Below are 16,152 nucleotides of genomic sequence, written 5' to 3' on the forward strand. Positions count from 1 at the left end.
CAGTCAGCACAGGGGCCCCTCAGGGTTGTGTTCACTCCCCGGTTTTATTCACACTAATTACAGATGAGCACCAGCAGCCAACCTGGGAACTGTGCCTAATGCACAGGGGCAGTAGCCTTGTAGCATTCTGCGATAGACAGGTTTGTGCAATGGTGTGACTCAAACCATCTGATTTTAAATGTGAAGTAGACAGAGGAGATGGTGTTTGACCCTACATCAGTGGGCGAGCAAGGTTTTTTTTTATTTGTGTAGCGCGTTTTATAGAAGTTTACAGAGTAACAAAAGGGCAAAAACTAAGGCTAGACCCCAAATAGCAAGCACGCAAGGTAAGAAAACCCCCTCTAACAGAGGCTCAGGAGAAACCTGGCTTTTGAGGGGGAGCCTATCCTCTGCTGGCCAGCAAGGTCTAAAGGTAGGATGGATAAGGCAGAAATTTTGTAAATTAGAGAAATTCAAATGAGTTCAGTCAAAAAACTAGCTGGAAAGGTAGGAAGTTCAAATGAGGGAAAGTATAGTGAGCAGTTTGAGGGGCAGGGTGATGCAGTTGGAGCTCCAGGATATGAGAAGGTGTGGGCATGAACCAGGGGAACATGGGCATTTCGCAGAATATACATCGGGGTTTTTTCTGTTCAATAAATATTCTATAAAATTAGTTCTTGAGCTATTGAGTCATTTATCATATTGAAATCGAAAATTTCACTGAATTGACTTCATCCACGTAGAGCAATAAGTGTGTAATTTGTGCCTTCTTCATTCTTCATGAAATAATTTGCATATGTTCAAAAAGTGTCATGATACAAAAGGAAATTTTTTTCCCTATTTGCCTGTGGTACAGTGCTTAAGAGAAGGTACCACAGGTGAATAGACCTGCCCTGACCTATATACAGTCCGTAAGTATTTGGACAGTGGTACAAGTTTTGGCTCGGTACTCCAGCGCATGTGGAATGAAAGATGGCGTTAAAGTGCTAACTTTGTCTTTGAATTGACCGTTGTCTTTGAATTGAGGCTATTTGCATCCATATCTGTGTCGGAATTGCAGCCCTTTTTATTCATAGTCCCCGATTTCAGGGCACCATAACATTTGGAACAAAAGGCTTTCCAGGTGTTTCTGATTACTCATATGTTCACTAAGGAAGCATTGAACACACTGTGTCGCTCTTTGGAAGTATATCCGTGCCAAAATGAAACTTTTGGCTTTTGCATTTTCATTTTAATTATGACATGGTGTTAAAGTACATGGAATCAAAACGGAATGTAATTCCCGATTTGCATTTTCATTTTGGCGCGCATATGCTTCCTTATAGCACCGCCTTCAATTGTGATCTGTGATTATGACAACCGTAAATCCTCAAATTGTGACCGGGGTCTTTTATTTACTTAGGCTGCACGAAGCACAGGCCTTTATTTGGGGCAGGCTTGTATTCGAAGCAGGCCTTTATTTCTTATTAGGCTTCTGTTGCAGAATTTATTCTTAGAAATAAAGTAAAAGGCTACACTTAAAGTGGACCAACACTGTTCAACAACCGTTCAGAAATCAATTAGTGTTGGCTAATCAGGAACATCGTTTGGTAAGTCATAGTGTCAGTCTTAACAGACTTAGTTTATTGCAAATATTCTCAAACACAATAAATCACATGCAAGTCCAGAATCCATAAAATAACAGGGTGCCAGACACGCCTTCATGAACAATAACAAATTAGCGTAGATAACCGCAAGTTAAGGATCTTTTTTTCCTAAAGTGCGTTTTATTGTGAGACATGCGTTTCGTTTGGAGCAGCATACCGATAGGCTATCAAAAGATTTTCGCTTTGGTTTGGGATTTAATTTACTTTTGGACTGTTTGATTCTATTGCTAAATGTTGGGACTGATGGGCACTGAAATATTGGGTATTTGATGGTTCTATATAGTTGAAAGAGTGTCGGGATTTCCACCCGTCTGTTTATTGCGAGCCAAGGCAGCCGCTTTCATTCATTCATTGGACGTGCGCTGTGCTGTAAATACACGGAAACCTTATTGCGTAGCCAAGTAGCCTACATTGAGTTCATTTTGCCTGATTTACTTTTTATTAAATTCGTAGGCTGGAATGCCTCGCGGCAACAATTGTGTTTAAATGTATACTTGTAAATGTATATTTAAATGGCAAGCTACTCAGAAGTGGGCGGCAAGCGATTGGTAGCTTGAGAGCAACGTGTCGGAGACCCATGGTGTAGGACAACGACTTTTCATTGGCAACAGTATTAAACCAACCAACAATATAAAATATTAAGAAGAGCTCTTTTATTTAATTGAGTTAAATCGAAACAATGTCTTCTAGTGCTCATGGACGCTGGCACAAGTCATTTGTGTAAACGTTTATCTGGACACATTCAGATTACGTGCAGTTATTGAAATAATTCAGAGCGTCGTCATGAGTCATTAGCTTCAGCAGGCTTTGGTGGTCTTGCTAGCGGCAAGATGATAACATTAAGTTAATTTAGGTTACAAAGTAGATCACGGTGATCTAAACGCAGAGTAATATTACATGATTTGTGAACATCGTGGAAATTGGCACGGGTTGAACGCAAACTGACCAATGGAGACAATGGACCTATCCCTTATATAAATGGTTACAGGACTAGTAACAGTAAAAAAAAAAAAAAAATCAATTTCTGTGTAATGATGAATGTTGAACTTTTAAAAAATGTATATATGTTTGTAGATTGAAGAACATATCTCGGGGGATAAAGTGCATCACAGTGATCATATAAACACTGTTTCTTGTGTTTGCAGATTAAATTCATGTTTGCAAATAAGATTTTGTCTCATATATGATCATCATAGAGAAAATGTTCGGTAATTAAATCCTTGCAGTAGGTTCCAAACCTTGATCTTTTGTTATTTTTGTTGGTTAATGAAGCTAAATAATTGCCTTAGAATTTGATGGATTAATTTATGAAATAATTAAAAAATAATTTATGAATGTAATTTACACAGCACTCTCCCTGTTTTTTGTATGTACCACTCAGCGATGCATAGGCACATAGGAAATGACATACGAACTGCCAAGGTGAACATTATTACAATCACCAGTCAATTAAAATGTTTGTGTGTGTCCATGTGTATGTGGTTTCTCCACAGGCTGGGTTGGTGTAATCTCACAGAGGGCTGCTGCGATGTTCTGGCCTTAGTCTTGCGTTCTCCTCACTCAGAGCTGAGTGATCTGGAGCTGAGAGACAATGAGCTGCAGGATTCAGGAGTGAGAGCGCTCTCTGCTGGACTGGAGGACCCACACTGTAACCTGCAGAGACTGGGGTGAGTACAAACACAAACCCTTCATTCGGGGTTGGAAATGTACAATTTTTAAAGGGGCAATAAAAGAGAAATGCAGGGGCGTTTTCAAAATAAATGTGTGGAATTTAGTAGCATTTCAGCTTTTAAAAAAACAATTGTAGTGACCAACTAGAATCATGTGCAATTGGCATCAATATAAGTTTAAACTACAGGCAGGGGAGGAGGAGATTGCGGTCTCACAGAATTTCTGATCAAGAAGCGATCCATAGTACATATGAGATGGGTGATGCAATGATCACATTTTCTTTTCCAACTATAAACACAAGAAGAATAAGATCATTCTATATTACAGTATATAGTAGGCTATAATATACAATAATATAGTAAAATAATGATATTCTATATGAATAATTATGGCTATGTGTTCGTTACGGAAGTGACGTATTCTGTGATTTCTGCACAAACATCACATAACATTTTATTCAGCAGACACTTCAAGGTCAAATCAACATCATAGAACAAACAACAGAACAGGTCCGATAAGGTACAATTTGCATAGGATCAGTTATAAAGCAAAGAACATACGTCTTGTATGCAAGGTAGATACAGTGCATCCGGAAAGTATTCACAGCGCTTCACTTTTCCCACATTTTGTTATGTTACAGCCTTATTCCAAAATGGAATAAATTCATTTTTTTCCTCAAAATTCTACACACAACACCCCATAATGACAACATGAAAGAAGTTTTTTAGAAATTTTTGCTAATTTATTAAAAAAAAAAAACTAAGAAATCACATGTACATAAGTATTCACAGCCTTTGCTCAATACTTTGTTGATGCACCTTTGGCAGCAATTACAGCCTCAAGTCTTTTTGAATATGATGCCACAAGCTTGGCACACCTATCTTTGGGCAGTTTCGCCCATTCCTCTTTGCAGCACCTCTCAAGCTCCATCAGGTTGGATGGGGAGCGTCGGTGCACAGCCATTTTCAGATCTCTCCAGAGATGTTCAATCGGATTCAAGTCTGGGCTCTGGCTGGGCCACTCAAGGACATTCACAGAGTTGTCCTGAAGCCACTCCTTTGATATCTTGGCTGTGTGCTTAGGGTCGTTGTCCTGCTGAAAGATGAACCGTCGCCCAGTCTGAGGTCAAGAGCGCTCTGGAGCAGGTTTTCATCCAGGATGTCTCTGTACATTGCTGCATTCTTCTTTCCCTCAATCCTGACTAGTCTCCCAGTTCCTGCCGCTGAAAAACATCCCCACTGCATGATGCTACCACCACCATGCTTAACTGTAGGGATGGTATTGGCCAGGTGATGAGCGGTGCCTGGTTTCCTCCAAATATGACGCCTGGCATTCACGCCAAAGAGTTCAATCTTTGTCTCATCAGACCAGAGAATTTTGTTTCTCATGGTCTGAGAGTCCTTCAGGTGTCTTTTGGCAAACTCCAGGCGGGCTGCCATGTGCCTTTTACTAAGGAGTGGCTTCCGTCTGGCCACTCTACCATACAGGCCTGATTGGTGGATTGCTGCAGAGATGGTTGTCCTTCTGGAAGGTTCTCCTCTCTCCACAGAGGAACGCTGGAGCTCTGACAGAGTGACCATCGTGTTCTTGGTCACCTCCCTGACTAAGGCCCTTCTCCCCCGATTGCTCAGTTTAGACAGGCGGCCAGCTCTAGGAAGAGTCCTGGTGGTTCCGAACTGCTTCCATTTACGGATGATGGAGGCCACTGTGCTCATTGGGACCTTCAAAGCAGCAGAAATTTTTCTGTACCCTTCCCCAGATTTGTGCCTCGAGACAATCCTGTCTCGGAGGTCTACAGACAATTCCTTTGACTTCATGCTTGGTTTGTGCTCCAACATACACTGTCAACTGTGGGACCTTATATATAGACAGGTGTGCGCCTTTTGAAATCATGTCCAATCAACTGAATTTACCACAGGTGGACTCCAATTAAGCTGTAGAAACATCTCAAGGTTGATCAGTGGAAACAGGATGCACCTGAGCTCATTTTGAGCTTCATGGCAAAGGCTGTGAATACTTATGGACATGTGATTTCTTAGTTTTTTATTTTTAATAAATTTGCAAAAATCTCAAAAAAACTTTTTTCACGTTGTCATTATGGGGTATTGTGTGTAGAATTTGGAGGAAAAAAATGAATTTAATCAAAACTTTCCGGATGCACTGTAGGTCTGAAGATAAGTGACAATAGATTAGCAGACTCCCGCAGAGGAGTCAAGGTACAGTGTGAAGAGGTGATTCTTCAGACTGTGGTAGAAAATGGGCAGTGAGTGAGCAGTTCTTATAGCAATGGGGAGGTTGTTTCACCACTGGGGAGCTAGAGTAGAGAAGCTCCGCAGTCGGGACAAGCGAGAGCCATTCACTCAGCTGGCAGGATGAGCAAGTCGGGCTGGCATTTGGACATTCCTCGGCTGTGTCCCAATCGGTGCTCTTGCCTACTTGCACTGATTCGGAGGTGGTCCCTGTTTTTGCCATCTCTGTTGTTTCCCTGTTTTCGTGCTGTCTGTGATTTTTCAACTGTTTTGTCGGCAACTGTCAATCTTATAGTTGCCTTATGTAGACCTACAGGTAAGCATGCTTCTGAACTGCATAGCTCATTGTTTAATTAATGTGTGCTTTTAAACCTACACTCCGACCCGTATATTGCATCAATTCCCAGAAGTATCCACTGTAATGTTCCAAATTGGGGATGATTTAGTAGCTATTCACAGATGAGTTAATCACAGTCCCGTAGCGTAGTGGCTAAGGTGCTTGACTGGGATCAAGAAGGTTGGTGGTTCAAGCGCCAGTGAAGCTGCAGTAAGATCCGTGCTGCTTCTGAACCCTTGAGCAAGGCCCTTAGCCCCACATTGATCCAGGGGATTGGCTCCTGCTTTGTGTAATCAGCTGTCAGCTAAATAACTGAGATGTAATGTAATGTTCTGCTAAATTAAAGACAAACAGCATGCTCTTACTTTCCGAGACAATTCGAAGCCATCCAATACATCAGCCGTTTTTTTAAAGGTTCAAGCGCTTTTTAGCCTACTTTTGCTAAAGTTGTGCATGTTATTTCAATAATTTCCCACTACCATGCATGAGATCTTTGGTTTATTTAATAAATTAATCTTAAAAAAAACCTCTGATTTCTGGCTATTTCAGTTTACTGTTATTTTCAACATCTTTCCTGTGACTGCTTCATGACTTTAGTCCAGTATTTCCTAACCTTGATACTACATTGATGTGATGTCAACAGTAGCCATTCATGTCTTTGGGGGTTTGGATTTCCAGTGTAGATGTAGAAGTGGGCGGCATGGATGGTGCAGTGGGTAGCACTGCCGCCTCACAGCAAGGAGGTTCTGGGTTCAAATCCCTGTCGGCCGGGGCCTCTCTGTGCGGAGCTTGCATGTTCTCCCCGTGTCTGCGTGGGTTTCCTCCGGGTACTCCGGTTTCCTCCCACAGTCCAAAGACATGCAGGTTAGGCGGATTGGAGAGTCTAAATTGCCCATAGGTATGAGTGTGTGGGTGAATGGTGTGTGTGCCCAGTGATGGACTGGCCCATCAGTCACTGCTGTGAAGAGGTCTGAGTAGTCGTAGTAGGCAGGACAATAGGTCTAATGTGTGCATGAGCTTTGGGTGGGAGGTTTAAGAGGTTATAACGTATGTGATTTAATCATTTTATAATAGCAATTTCGTATTTGTGATATAATGTTTGTGAAGTATTATAGCATCATTGTCTGCACCCTTAGAATACCTATTATGAAATCATATGCTGCAAAACAGTAAATAAAATTCTAGTAAATAAAGGACACAACTGAATTTTCTTCATGTAGCAGTGCACCAGTTTGAAGAATTTAGACTACGAGACTTTCAATAAAAAGGATGAGGCAGGATCTTCCAGAATATCAGACTTTATTTTTCACGCAGACCATGAAGCCGAGGTGACTCTGCAGAGTGACCTAACGTCAGTGACCTATACACCATCTTTTATACAGTTTCAGACGGGCTTATTCCCACCCCACAGCTGTCCGTCTACCTCCCGCCACAATCATTTCTCAATACCTGATGAAGATAAGTCAACTCTGATTGGTTTGGTACCAATTGTTTTGTGGAATCAGTGTGGTTCTAAAATACATGTCCCCTCCACCATTTCTTTGAGGGCCCACAGGACCCACATTTGAAACCCTTGCTCCCCTCTCGGACCATTCCAGCTCCAGAGTCTGAAGTGCATACAAATGGTAAAAAGGATACACTGTAACCAACAGTGAATGTCATCATTAATAAAACTTAGTGCATGTATTGATTTCACATTTGTGGCTACCAATCACATTGTTTTCATTGATTATCACATTAATATGGCTTTTGATATGAGTGCATATTAAGTATATATTACAGTCATATGATGTAATACATTTCACCTTAATATTTCCAACAGTTGATGGTTGGGTGCACATGCAAGATTGTAAACCCAATTCTTTTGTAGCGAACCAACTTGAATTTCGCTTTTCTATAGTGCTAATGCAGCAAGTCAAAAATGGCTGTGACAATGACATTGTCACCAAAGAAGAATGTGAAGGACCGACAGGAAAAGCAACCGGACTCGGCTAGGCTTTTCTCATTTGTTTACACACAATGGGCCTCATTTATCAATATTTTTGCAAATCTGTGTCTAAATTCATGTGTGATGGGAACCGAACTAACAAATTCCACCGGATTTATCAAATGCTTAGGCACGGCTTTTTTCTGTATGCTGAAGAATACCAATTAATCGTAAACAAAAACTGATGCGAGAATTAGCATAAATTGATGCCTCTAAAATACCTTAAGGAGTAAGGAATTAAATTTCAGGCAATTTAAAGAGATGGCTGAGAAAAGATTAAAGACGCTTTCAAAATTCAAAATGACTTGTCTTTCAAAATTCTGTGTAAACATACGAACATGTAACCACAATTTGTTGCTAATTGGCTTAACTGTGTATGTGCCACATCGGACAGGAATAAAAAAGAATGGAGCCAGTGTAAAATGTTCTGCGGTTCTACGCACCAGAAGCCTCCAAATAGCATCAGAAAAAAAAAACCTTTTTATTTTTGGCCTACTACACTGTCAATGTTTTATTAGGTGTGTGACACACACAGCTCTGTTAGTTTATGTGAATGTGCTGTAAGGTGTGTGACACACACAGCTCTGTTAGTTTATGTGAATGTGCTGTAAGGTGTGTGACACACACAGCTCTGTTCGTTTGTGTGAATGTGCTGTAAGGTGTGTGACACACACAGCTCTGTTAGTTTATGTGAATGTGCTGTAAGGTGTGTGACACACACAGCTCTGTTAGTTTATGTGAATGTGCTGTAAGGTGTGTGACACACACAGCTCTGTTAGTTTATGTGAATGTGCTGTAAGGTGTGTGACACACACAGCTCTGATAGTTTGTGTGAATGTGCTGTAAGGTGTGTGTTCTTCTCTCTGCAGGCTGTCAGGCTGTAGAGTCACACAGAGAGGCTGTGATTATCTGGCTTCAGCTCTGTGTTCAAACCCCTCACACCTGAGAGAGCTGGACCTGACCTACAATCACCCAGGAGACTCAGGAGTGAGAGCGCTGTCTGCTGCTAAACTGGACACACTCACACTGCTGTACGTACACACACACACGTACACACACACACACACACACACACACACACACACACACTCATGCTGTTCTGTTTCTTACAGTGTGGAACATGGAGGAGAGAACAGGATCAAACCAGGACCCAGGAAATGTGAGTCTTTATTGATGCAGAACACTTTCCATAGATACACACTCTACTGTGTGTGTGTGTGTGCGTGTGTACATGTGTGTGTGTACTTACAGCAGTGTGAGTGTGACTTTACCAAAAGATCTCTCACTCAAATAATGAGGTGAATATGAATAATAATTAATGTAATTAATGTCTCTGGTGTGCAGACGGCTGTCGGCTCACACTGGATCCAAACACAGCGCACGGAGAGCTGTGTCTGTCTGAGGGGAACAGGAAGGTGACATGCACACTGGGGAGAAAGAAGCCATATCCTGATCATCCAGAGAGATTTGAGTCTCTGCGCCAGGTTCTGTGCAGAGAGAGTGTGTGTGAGCGCTGTTACTGGGAGGCTGAGTTCAGTGTGTCTAAGGAGGGAGGGGTTTCTATAGCAGTGACATATAAAGGAATCGGCAGGAAAGGATGGGGTGCTGAATGTTGGTTTGGAGGGAATAAAAACTCCTGGAGTCTGGAGTGCAATGAACACAGATACTCTGTCTGTCACAATAAGAATCCCACACCCCTACCTGCCCGCCCCTCCCCCTACCACACAGCAGGAGTGTGTGATGATGGTGCTGGTGCAGGAGTGTGTGTGTACAGGGTAGGAGTGTGTGTGGACCGTCCGGCTGGCACTCTGTCCTTCTACAGCGTCTCTGACTCTGACACACTGACCCTCCTGCACACACTCCACACACACTTCACTCAACACACACCCCTCTGTGCTGGGTTTACAATGGGGTGGGACTCCTCAATGTCCCTCTGCCAACTGGAGTAGACACACACACACAACACACACATACACATCCCTCCACCCCACACACACACACACTCACACACACACACACACACCCCTCCACCCCACACATACACACACATAACACACACACACACACACACACACACATAACACACACAAATACATTTATATTAGTATATTTTAATAAAATCATATTGTATATAGTCATGGTGTGTTCATATACATTGGATGATTAAAACATAGTATAACAGAGTATAACATTAAGTGTGTGATTCTGGTGAAAGATGGTAAAAGGCTTTTGAGGTAATAATTCTGTCTCCTGTACCGTCATCTTTGTATAAAAGTTCACTGCATTTCACTAGTTTTTCCAGTTGATTTGATTCATTTTCACAAGAGTTCCAGTGTGCAAAGTTGTGTGGGTGAATGCAGCTCAAAGGGAGAATGCAGAATGATCACTGCAGTGTACTTATTTCCTTTCATTCTTGTGAACAGTAATGTATTGAGTTTCCTTATTTACTGTGTCATGATTGCTTTGTTTGAACCTGTTCCTGTAAAATCTGTATGTGATTAAACCTGAATTATAAAAACATTGAACATCTTGCTGTTATTTATTACTGCGGAATCCTGTGCTACAGTAGTACTTATTTCATATTCTATATGGGATTATGTTTGTGCTCAAAATGACTAGATCAGGATGGGGCTAAAATCTGCACAGTTCAATGAATGACATTCATCTACAATAGTGCAAATTAACTCTAGTTTAAGAAACACACACTGAAGGAGCATAGCCTCCCCAGGGCCAGCATCCTGCTACACACATTGAAGGAGCGTAGCCTAGCAAACCTTTTCTCCCTGTGATCAGGTGGACTGTGTCTGTGTGTGTGTGTGTCTCTGTATGAGTGAGTGTGCATGTGCTCTGTGTATGTGTGTGTGTGCGTCCCTCTGTATGTATGAGTGTCTGTGTGTGTTTGTGTGTGTGTCTGTATGTATGAGTGAGTGTGCGTGTGCTCTGTGCGTGTGTATGTGTGTGTGTGTGCGTGTGTGAGTGTGCTCTGAGCATCTTCAGTGCCTCTCCCAGAATATTTCTGTGAAATGGCGCCTCCATCCTCACGCTAAATAGATTAAAAAACTAAACCATGCACCACACCAGAAGCTGGAAATAGCCAAAAGTACCAGGGTCAGATCTGTGGGTCCTGCTGGAAAACTTGAAACACAAAGTGGATGCATTCCGCCATCTGGTGGCCTTGTGGCGCTATTGTAAGTGACTGAACTCGAGGTTGAGATTCATGGGAGAAACTGAAGGTTCTCAAGAATTCACTGAACAGATAAAGAAAATAACAGTGCTGTATCGATTTATAGATTAGATACTCTTTTGAGTTATTGATTAGTTGATGTATTGAGTTATAGATTAGTTGCTGTATCGATTTATAGATTAGATACTCTATTGAGCTATAGATTAGTTGCTGTATCGATTTATAGATTAGATACTCTATTGAGTTATAGATTAGTTGCTGTATCGTTTATTGTTTATTAAAAGGATCCCCATTAGCTTGTGTTATGGCACTAGCTATTTATCGATTCATAGTTACTCTATTAAGTTATAGATTAGTTGCTGTATCGATTTATAGATTAGATACTCTATTGAGTTATAGATTAGTTGCTGTATCGATTTATAGTGACTCTATTAAGTTATAGATTAGTTGCTGTATCGATTTATAGATTCGTTTCTGTATTGAGTTATTGATTAGTTTATGTATTTATGATAGTTTAGTTGCTGTATCGATTTATAGATTAGTTGCTGTATTGATTTATTGATTAGTTGCTGTATTGAGTTACAGATTAGTTGCTGTATTGAGTTATTGCTTATTTGATGCATTCAGTTTTTGATTAGTTGATGTATTGAGTAATAGATTAGTTGCTATTTTGAGTTATAGATTAGTTGATGTCATGAGGTATAGATCTGTTGATGTAGTTGCTGTATTGAGTTATAGATTAGTTTATGTATTTATGATAGTTTAGTTGCTGTATCGATTTATAGATTAGTTGCTGTAGTGAGTATTGAGTTATAGATTAGTTGTTGTATTGATTTATAGATTAGTTGCTGTATTGAGTTATAGATTGGCTTCATCCCTTTGAGAGAATCAGTAGAGAATCATCAATGCCGTGCCTCTGCTTGTGTGCAGATTGCAGTGGGTGCATCCTGTCTTTGGTGTCCTTCAGGATAAATGACAGCACTATTCTCTCCACAAATGTATTGCAGGTGATGTCAGGGTGATCATGCTGGCTCTTTAACATGATTGGACAGTACTGTTCTTTTGCAATATGTGGTCACAGTGTAACACCAATCAGAGGAAAGGCACTGATGGACTGTATAACTGCATAGATGTGACGGGACAGAGGGCAGACAGCAGTGCTGTGGTGAAGGTGCGTAATATTAGGGAGACAAAATCCACTATATTGCTTAGCTGGGGCTTTAATAAGGCCAAACTAAAGTTTACAGAGAACACACAACATGAAAACTGAAATAAACCTTGCTCCATTTTGGAGACCATTTCACTTTCAGTTCCCTGCCTAAGCCTGGATCACAAAGTGATTTGTCTCGGCAGGTTTCTTCAAGCAACACACAAAAACACACAGTGTACCAAGGGCACAGGTAGGTGCCAAAGCATACATGAATCATAATGTCATATTTAACAGACATTTAATGTTTTCATAGCTTATTTCTTCATTCACCTTGATTGTGGCTTTCACAGTCCTTAAATCCAGTCCAGTTTCACAAAAGTCCAGGCCATGTCTTTGATCATGCAGGGTCAGTTCAACAACCTGTTCCTCCACCAAAACAGGTCAAGGTAAAATCTGTCCATGAAAGCCCTACTCCAGCATTTCCCCCACAGCTACTTCACATCTGGGTGTGGAGTGGCAGGCTTTAGACAGGGAGCCTGATGGGTATTAGCCCCAGGTGTGCATCTTTACAGGTGAATTCCTCATTTGAAATCGTTCATGGCTCCATTTGTTGGAGCCATTTTGCCACCACATATCTCCCTCTAACACCATACAGTAACAACTTACCAGTATCCATAAGACATGAAAACATGCCATACAGTAACAACTTACCAGTATCTATAAGACATGATAACATGCCATACAGTAACAACTTACCAGCATACATAACACATGATAACATGCCATAGAGAAAGCCAAATGATCTACACACTGATAGCTCGGTCCATTAGGTAGACAGGAACATCTGTCAGATGACATTCTTCCATTGTAACAGACTTTAAAGGCCCACTATATAATATAATGCTAATGGCTTACAATGAGCAAAAAGTCAAAGCTATGGTATAATATAATCTGTATTCATCTTCGTCTCCCGTATTTAAATCTTATTCTGGTTACCTGTTACCAAGACGCCAGTGCAAGACGTTAAATACTATGAGTACCATGATCCACTGAGGTACTTAGTTGCCATCCATAAAAAACAACTGAATGTGCCGTGGAAATTATACAGTGGGTCTTTATCGTCAAGTCAAATTTATTATCCCACATTGGGGAAATGAATTTGCCTCAACACTCCAATACAAAATGAAACCAAAAGCATTAACATACAGAACACAAAGAGGACATACATTCAGCTCCAGCACACAAGACAAACTAATATAATACACCATACCTGGGAAATAAGAAAGCATTACTGGGCTATGAATAATGCTGCTCTGTGAGAGAACTCATTACACAGACGGACCCCGGCTGGGATAAAGGAGACCGCAGAGCGTTTAGTCCTTCTCCTGTGCTGCAGGAGCCCCCGCTGTCCCTATGGCTGTGCCTGCTCAGCTGGCTGCAGTCAACAACAATCTGTGTGATCTTATTTTCCATGAGTTTAACATCCAGCTCCTCAACAGAGATCTGCTCTAGGCCAACAACCCGACTAGCCACCCGACTGTTCACTCTGGTTTGGTCTGGTCTTGTGCTCTCATGTTTCAAAACAAACATGTGAGATGCTTTGGATAACTGATTCATAAGCTGCTTCTATTATAGTTTTCTCTATGTTATTGGAGTTGCTGGGACCCGGCACACTTTCATCTTCTGCCACCTTTCAACAAAGTCTTCAGTGCGTTTGAGTGGGGAAACAGATGTTTAGGTTTGGTGCACTACACACAAAGCCTTGGGTTGTTTACCTGGTTCACCTGCGGTCTCATCTCCAGCCATGTCTGTGTCTCCCTCCGTCTCAGTTACCACACCAACAACTGAGGCTGCCCTGACAACTGTTGCCATGCGCTCATCCAAGGGAGAGAGGTCTGGCGTCCCCAGTGGCACTCACGCTCTGTCTACGCAGAGCAATGTGCTTCTTGGCGTTAACTTTGAGGTGGGACCACTTCTCCTGCACCTCCGACATGATTGGGCTCTCTGAGCTGGCAGCATTGACAGCAGCTACAACATGCTGCCACTCAGCTCATTTCATTTTGTTTACGATACCAGCGCTATGGCTACCAAAGAAAACATTTTTTCTTGCCTCAATCTCCCCCAAAAGCGTTGCAAAGACATTTCTCTTCTTAGCTCTGCACTCCATTCACAGAAATAACCTACATAGGGATTATCCAGGACATTTCTATGCTTATTCATTTTAATTCAGGGCGTTTCTTTAACCATTTATGGGTAATTGTGGGAGTGAACTAGGCAGTGTGTTGGGCTCGTACAGACAAGTCAAAATTGTTTTGGGATTTATAAAAGGAAATTGCACACTGGCAGGCATAGGCAAGTTTTTATAAATCAGAATATTCTTTGTGGTACGTACATTTCCTCATTTGTATGTAGGCTAACATTTAGTGTGGATTCTTCGCAGAGTTTTATAAATGAGGCCGCTGGTCTGATTGGAGTTTCCTTGCTTAAACCATAATCTAATATTTGGGCTGTTACAGAGACAATGAACATAGCAATGCATTTAGAATAATCATTTCTTTTTTATTTTATTTATTTTATTATTTTAATGTTTTTATTGTGCAATAAAGTCCAATATACAGTCACAAAATAATCACAGAAAAGAACAAAACAAACAAAATAAAAAAACCAGCAAAGTACCAGAGAGAGAAGACAAAATTCTCTAATAATAATTAATAATCAATAATAATAAAGATAATGATAACACTGTGTGTTAATAATGGTGTGTGTGTGTGTGTGTGTGTGTGTTATAATAATTTCTGAGAGCTGGCCTTCTAATAGCTTGTCATACATAGCTTACAGCAGCTTTCTCAGGTCTGACCATCAGAGACATCAGAATGAAGGTTGGCTTTTTGTGTAATTCTGTTGCACTATGAGTATCATAAAATAGTCATATGGGAATCATAAATGGTTCAATATTTTCACTTATGAGCAAGAACATGGACTGATTCTGAATGGACCCTCTAGGTGGTGTAAAAGTACATATTCAGTGTGGGCTTCTTAACATCAGTAGACAAAACTAGTATCTTTAATTTGTCCACTGAATCATAAATGACTTTCTCTTTGACTCTGACCTGTGAGATCTGATTCCACAAGTGTAACTCTGTCCATTGTAACATCAATCAAACAATGGGCACTGGTACACAATGCACAGTCTTATAGTCACTGGCCAAATATGTATCCTTTGGTTACAGCTCACTGATTCATTTCACTATTTCATTTTACCTGGCTGTATTTTAAAAACCTTTTTGATAAATTATTATCAAAATAATTTATTATTTGATTATCTATAATAATGTTGATGAATTTATCAAGTTGGAAACTGGAAAAAAGACCCTCCCCCCCTCCCCCCCACAACACCCCAAACCCCCCTGAATTCACACTCATCCCCCACAACACCCCAAACCCTTCTAGTGACCAGGTGCATTTGTAGAATGTTTTAAGAGTTAAATATATTCCTCTTTACGATTGTCAGTATAGATAACGTTCAGCTCAGAAAAGGATTTTCTTTTCAAACACATGAAAAATTTAACCACACACTTAGGAGTCGATATAAAAATGAGCCATTGAGGCAGATCGCAAATAATTTAAATGTCTGCTTCACCTCTGCAATTCAAAAGCATAAACACATTCGTACAGGACATGAGATGCAAGCAACAAGCCCATACATGTTTATCTGGTACGTGCAGATCAAACAACAAGAGTCCATGTTCAGAGCAGGAATATAGGTGTGTCTTTGTTTTCGTGAGGATTGAGGAAGTCGGAAGAGAAAAAGCAGAAGGGTGTCAGATTGCGTTTACTGTATTCCTTTTGTATTTCAAACGACTTTTTGAGAAAGAAGACGGAGTTAAAGAGGGAATTAATAAATTGAATAAAAGAACGGAGTAAGTATTTCGGTGTAATACGCTATTTT

General features: G+C 40.8%; 1 protein-coding gene across 5 annotated transcripts in view; it reads left to right on the forward strand.

Moving 5' to 3' along the window:
• LOC133118792 (NACHT, LRR and PYD domains-containing protein 12-like) overlaps positions 1-16,152 on the forward strand; it is a 202,856-nt gene that overhangs the window by 34,904 nt on the left and 151,800 nt on the right. The window contains exons 10-13 of one of the 5 annotated variants that reach the window (XM_061229031.1): positions 3,119-3,292; positions 8,739-8,900; positions 8,982-9,028; positions 9,214-10,027. The exons of 2 other annotated variants lie outside the window; for them this stretch is intronic. In XM_061229031.1, the coding sequence (XP_061085015.1) occupies positions 3,119-3,292; positions 8,739-8,900; positions 8,982-9,028; positions 9,214-9,818 (988 nt within the window). In that variant the 3' untranslated portion in view covers positions 9,819-10,027. Of the gene's footprint in view, positions 1-3,118; positions 3,293-7,437; positions 7,508-8,738; positions 9,029-9,213; positions 10,028-16,152 lie in introns of those variants that run through there. 2 more of the 5 variants (XR_009706441.1, XM_061229030.1) reach the window with 2 other exon arrangements.

The sequence above is a fragment of the Conger conger genome, chromosome 19 (genome assembly GCF_963514075.1).
Source record: "Conger conger chromosome 19, fConCon1.1, whole genome shotgun sequence".
Classification (NCBI taxonomy): Eukaryota; Metazoa; Chordata; class Actinopteri; order Anguilliformes; family Congridae; genus Conger; species Conger conger.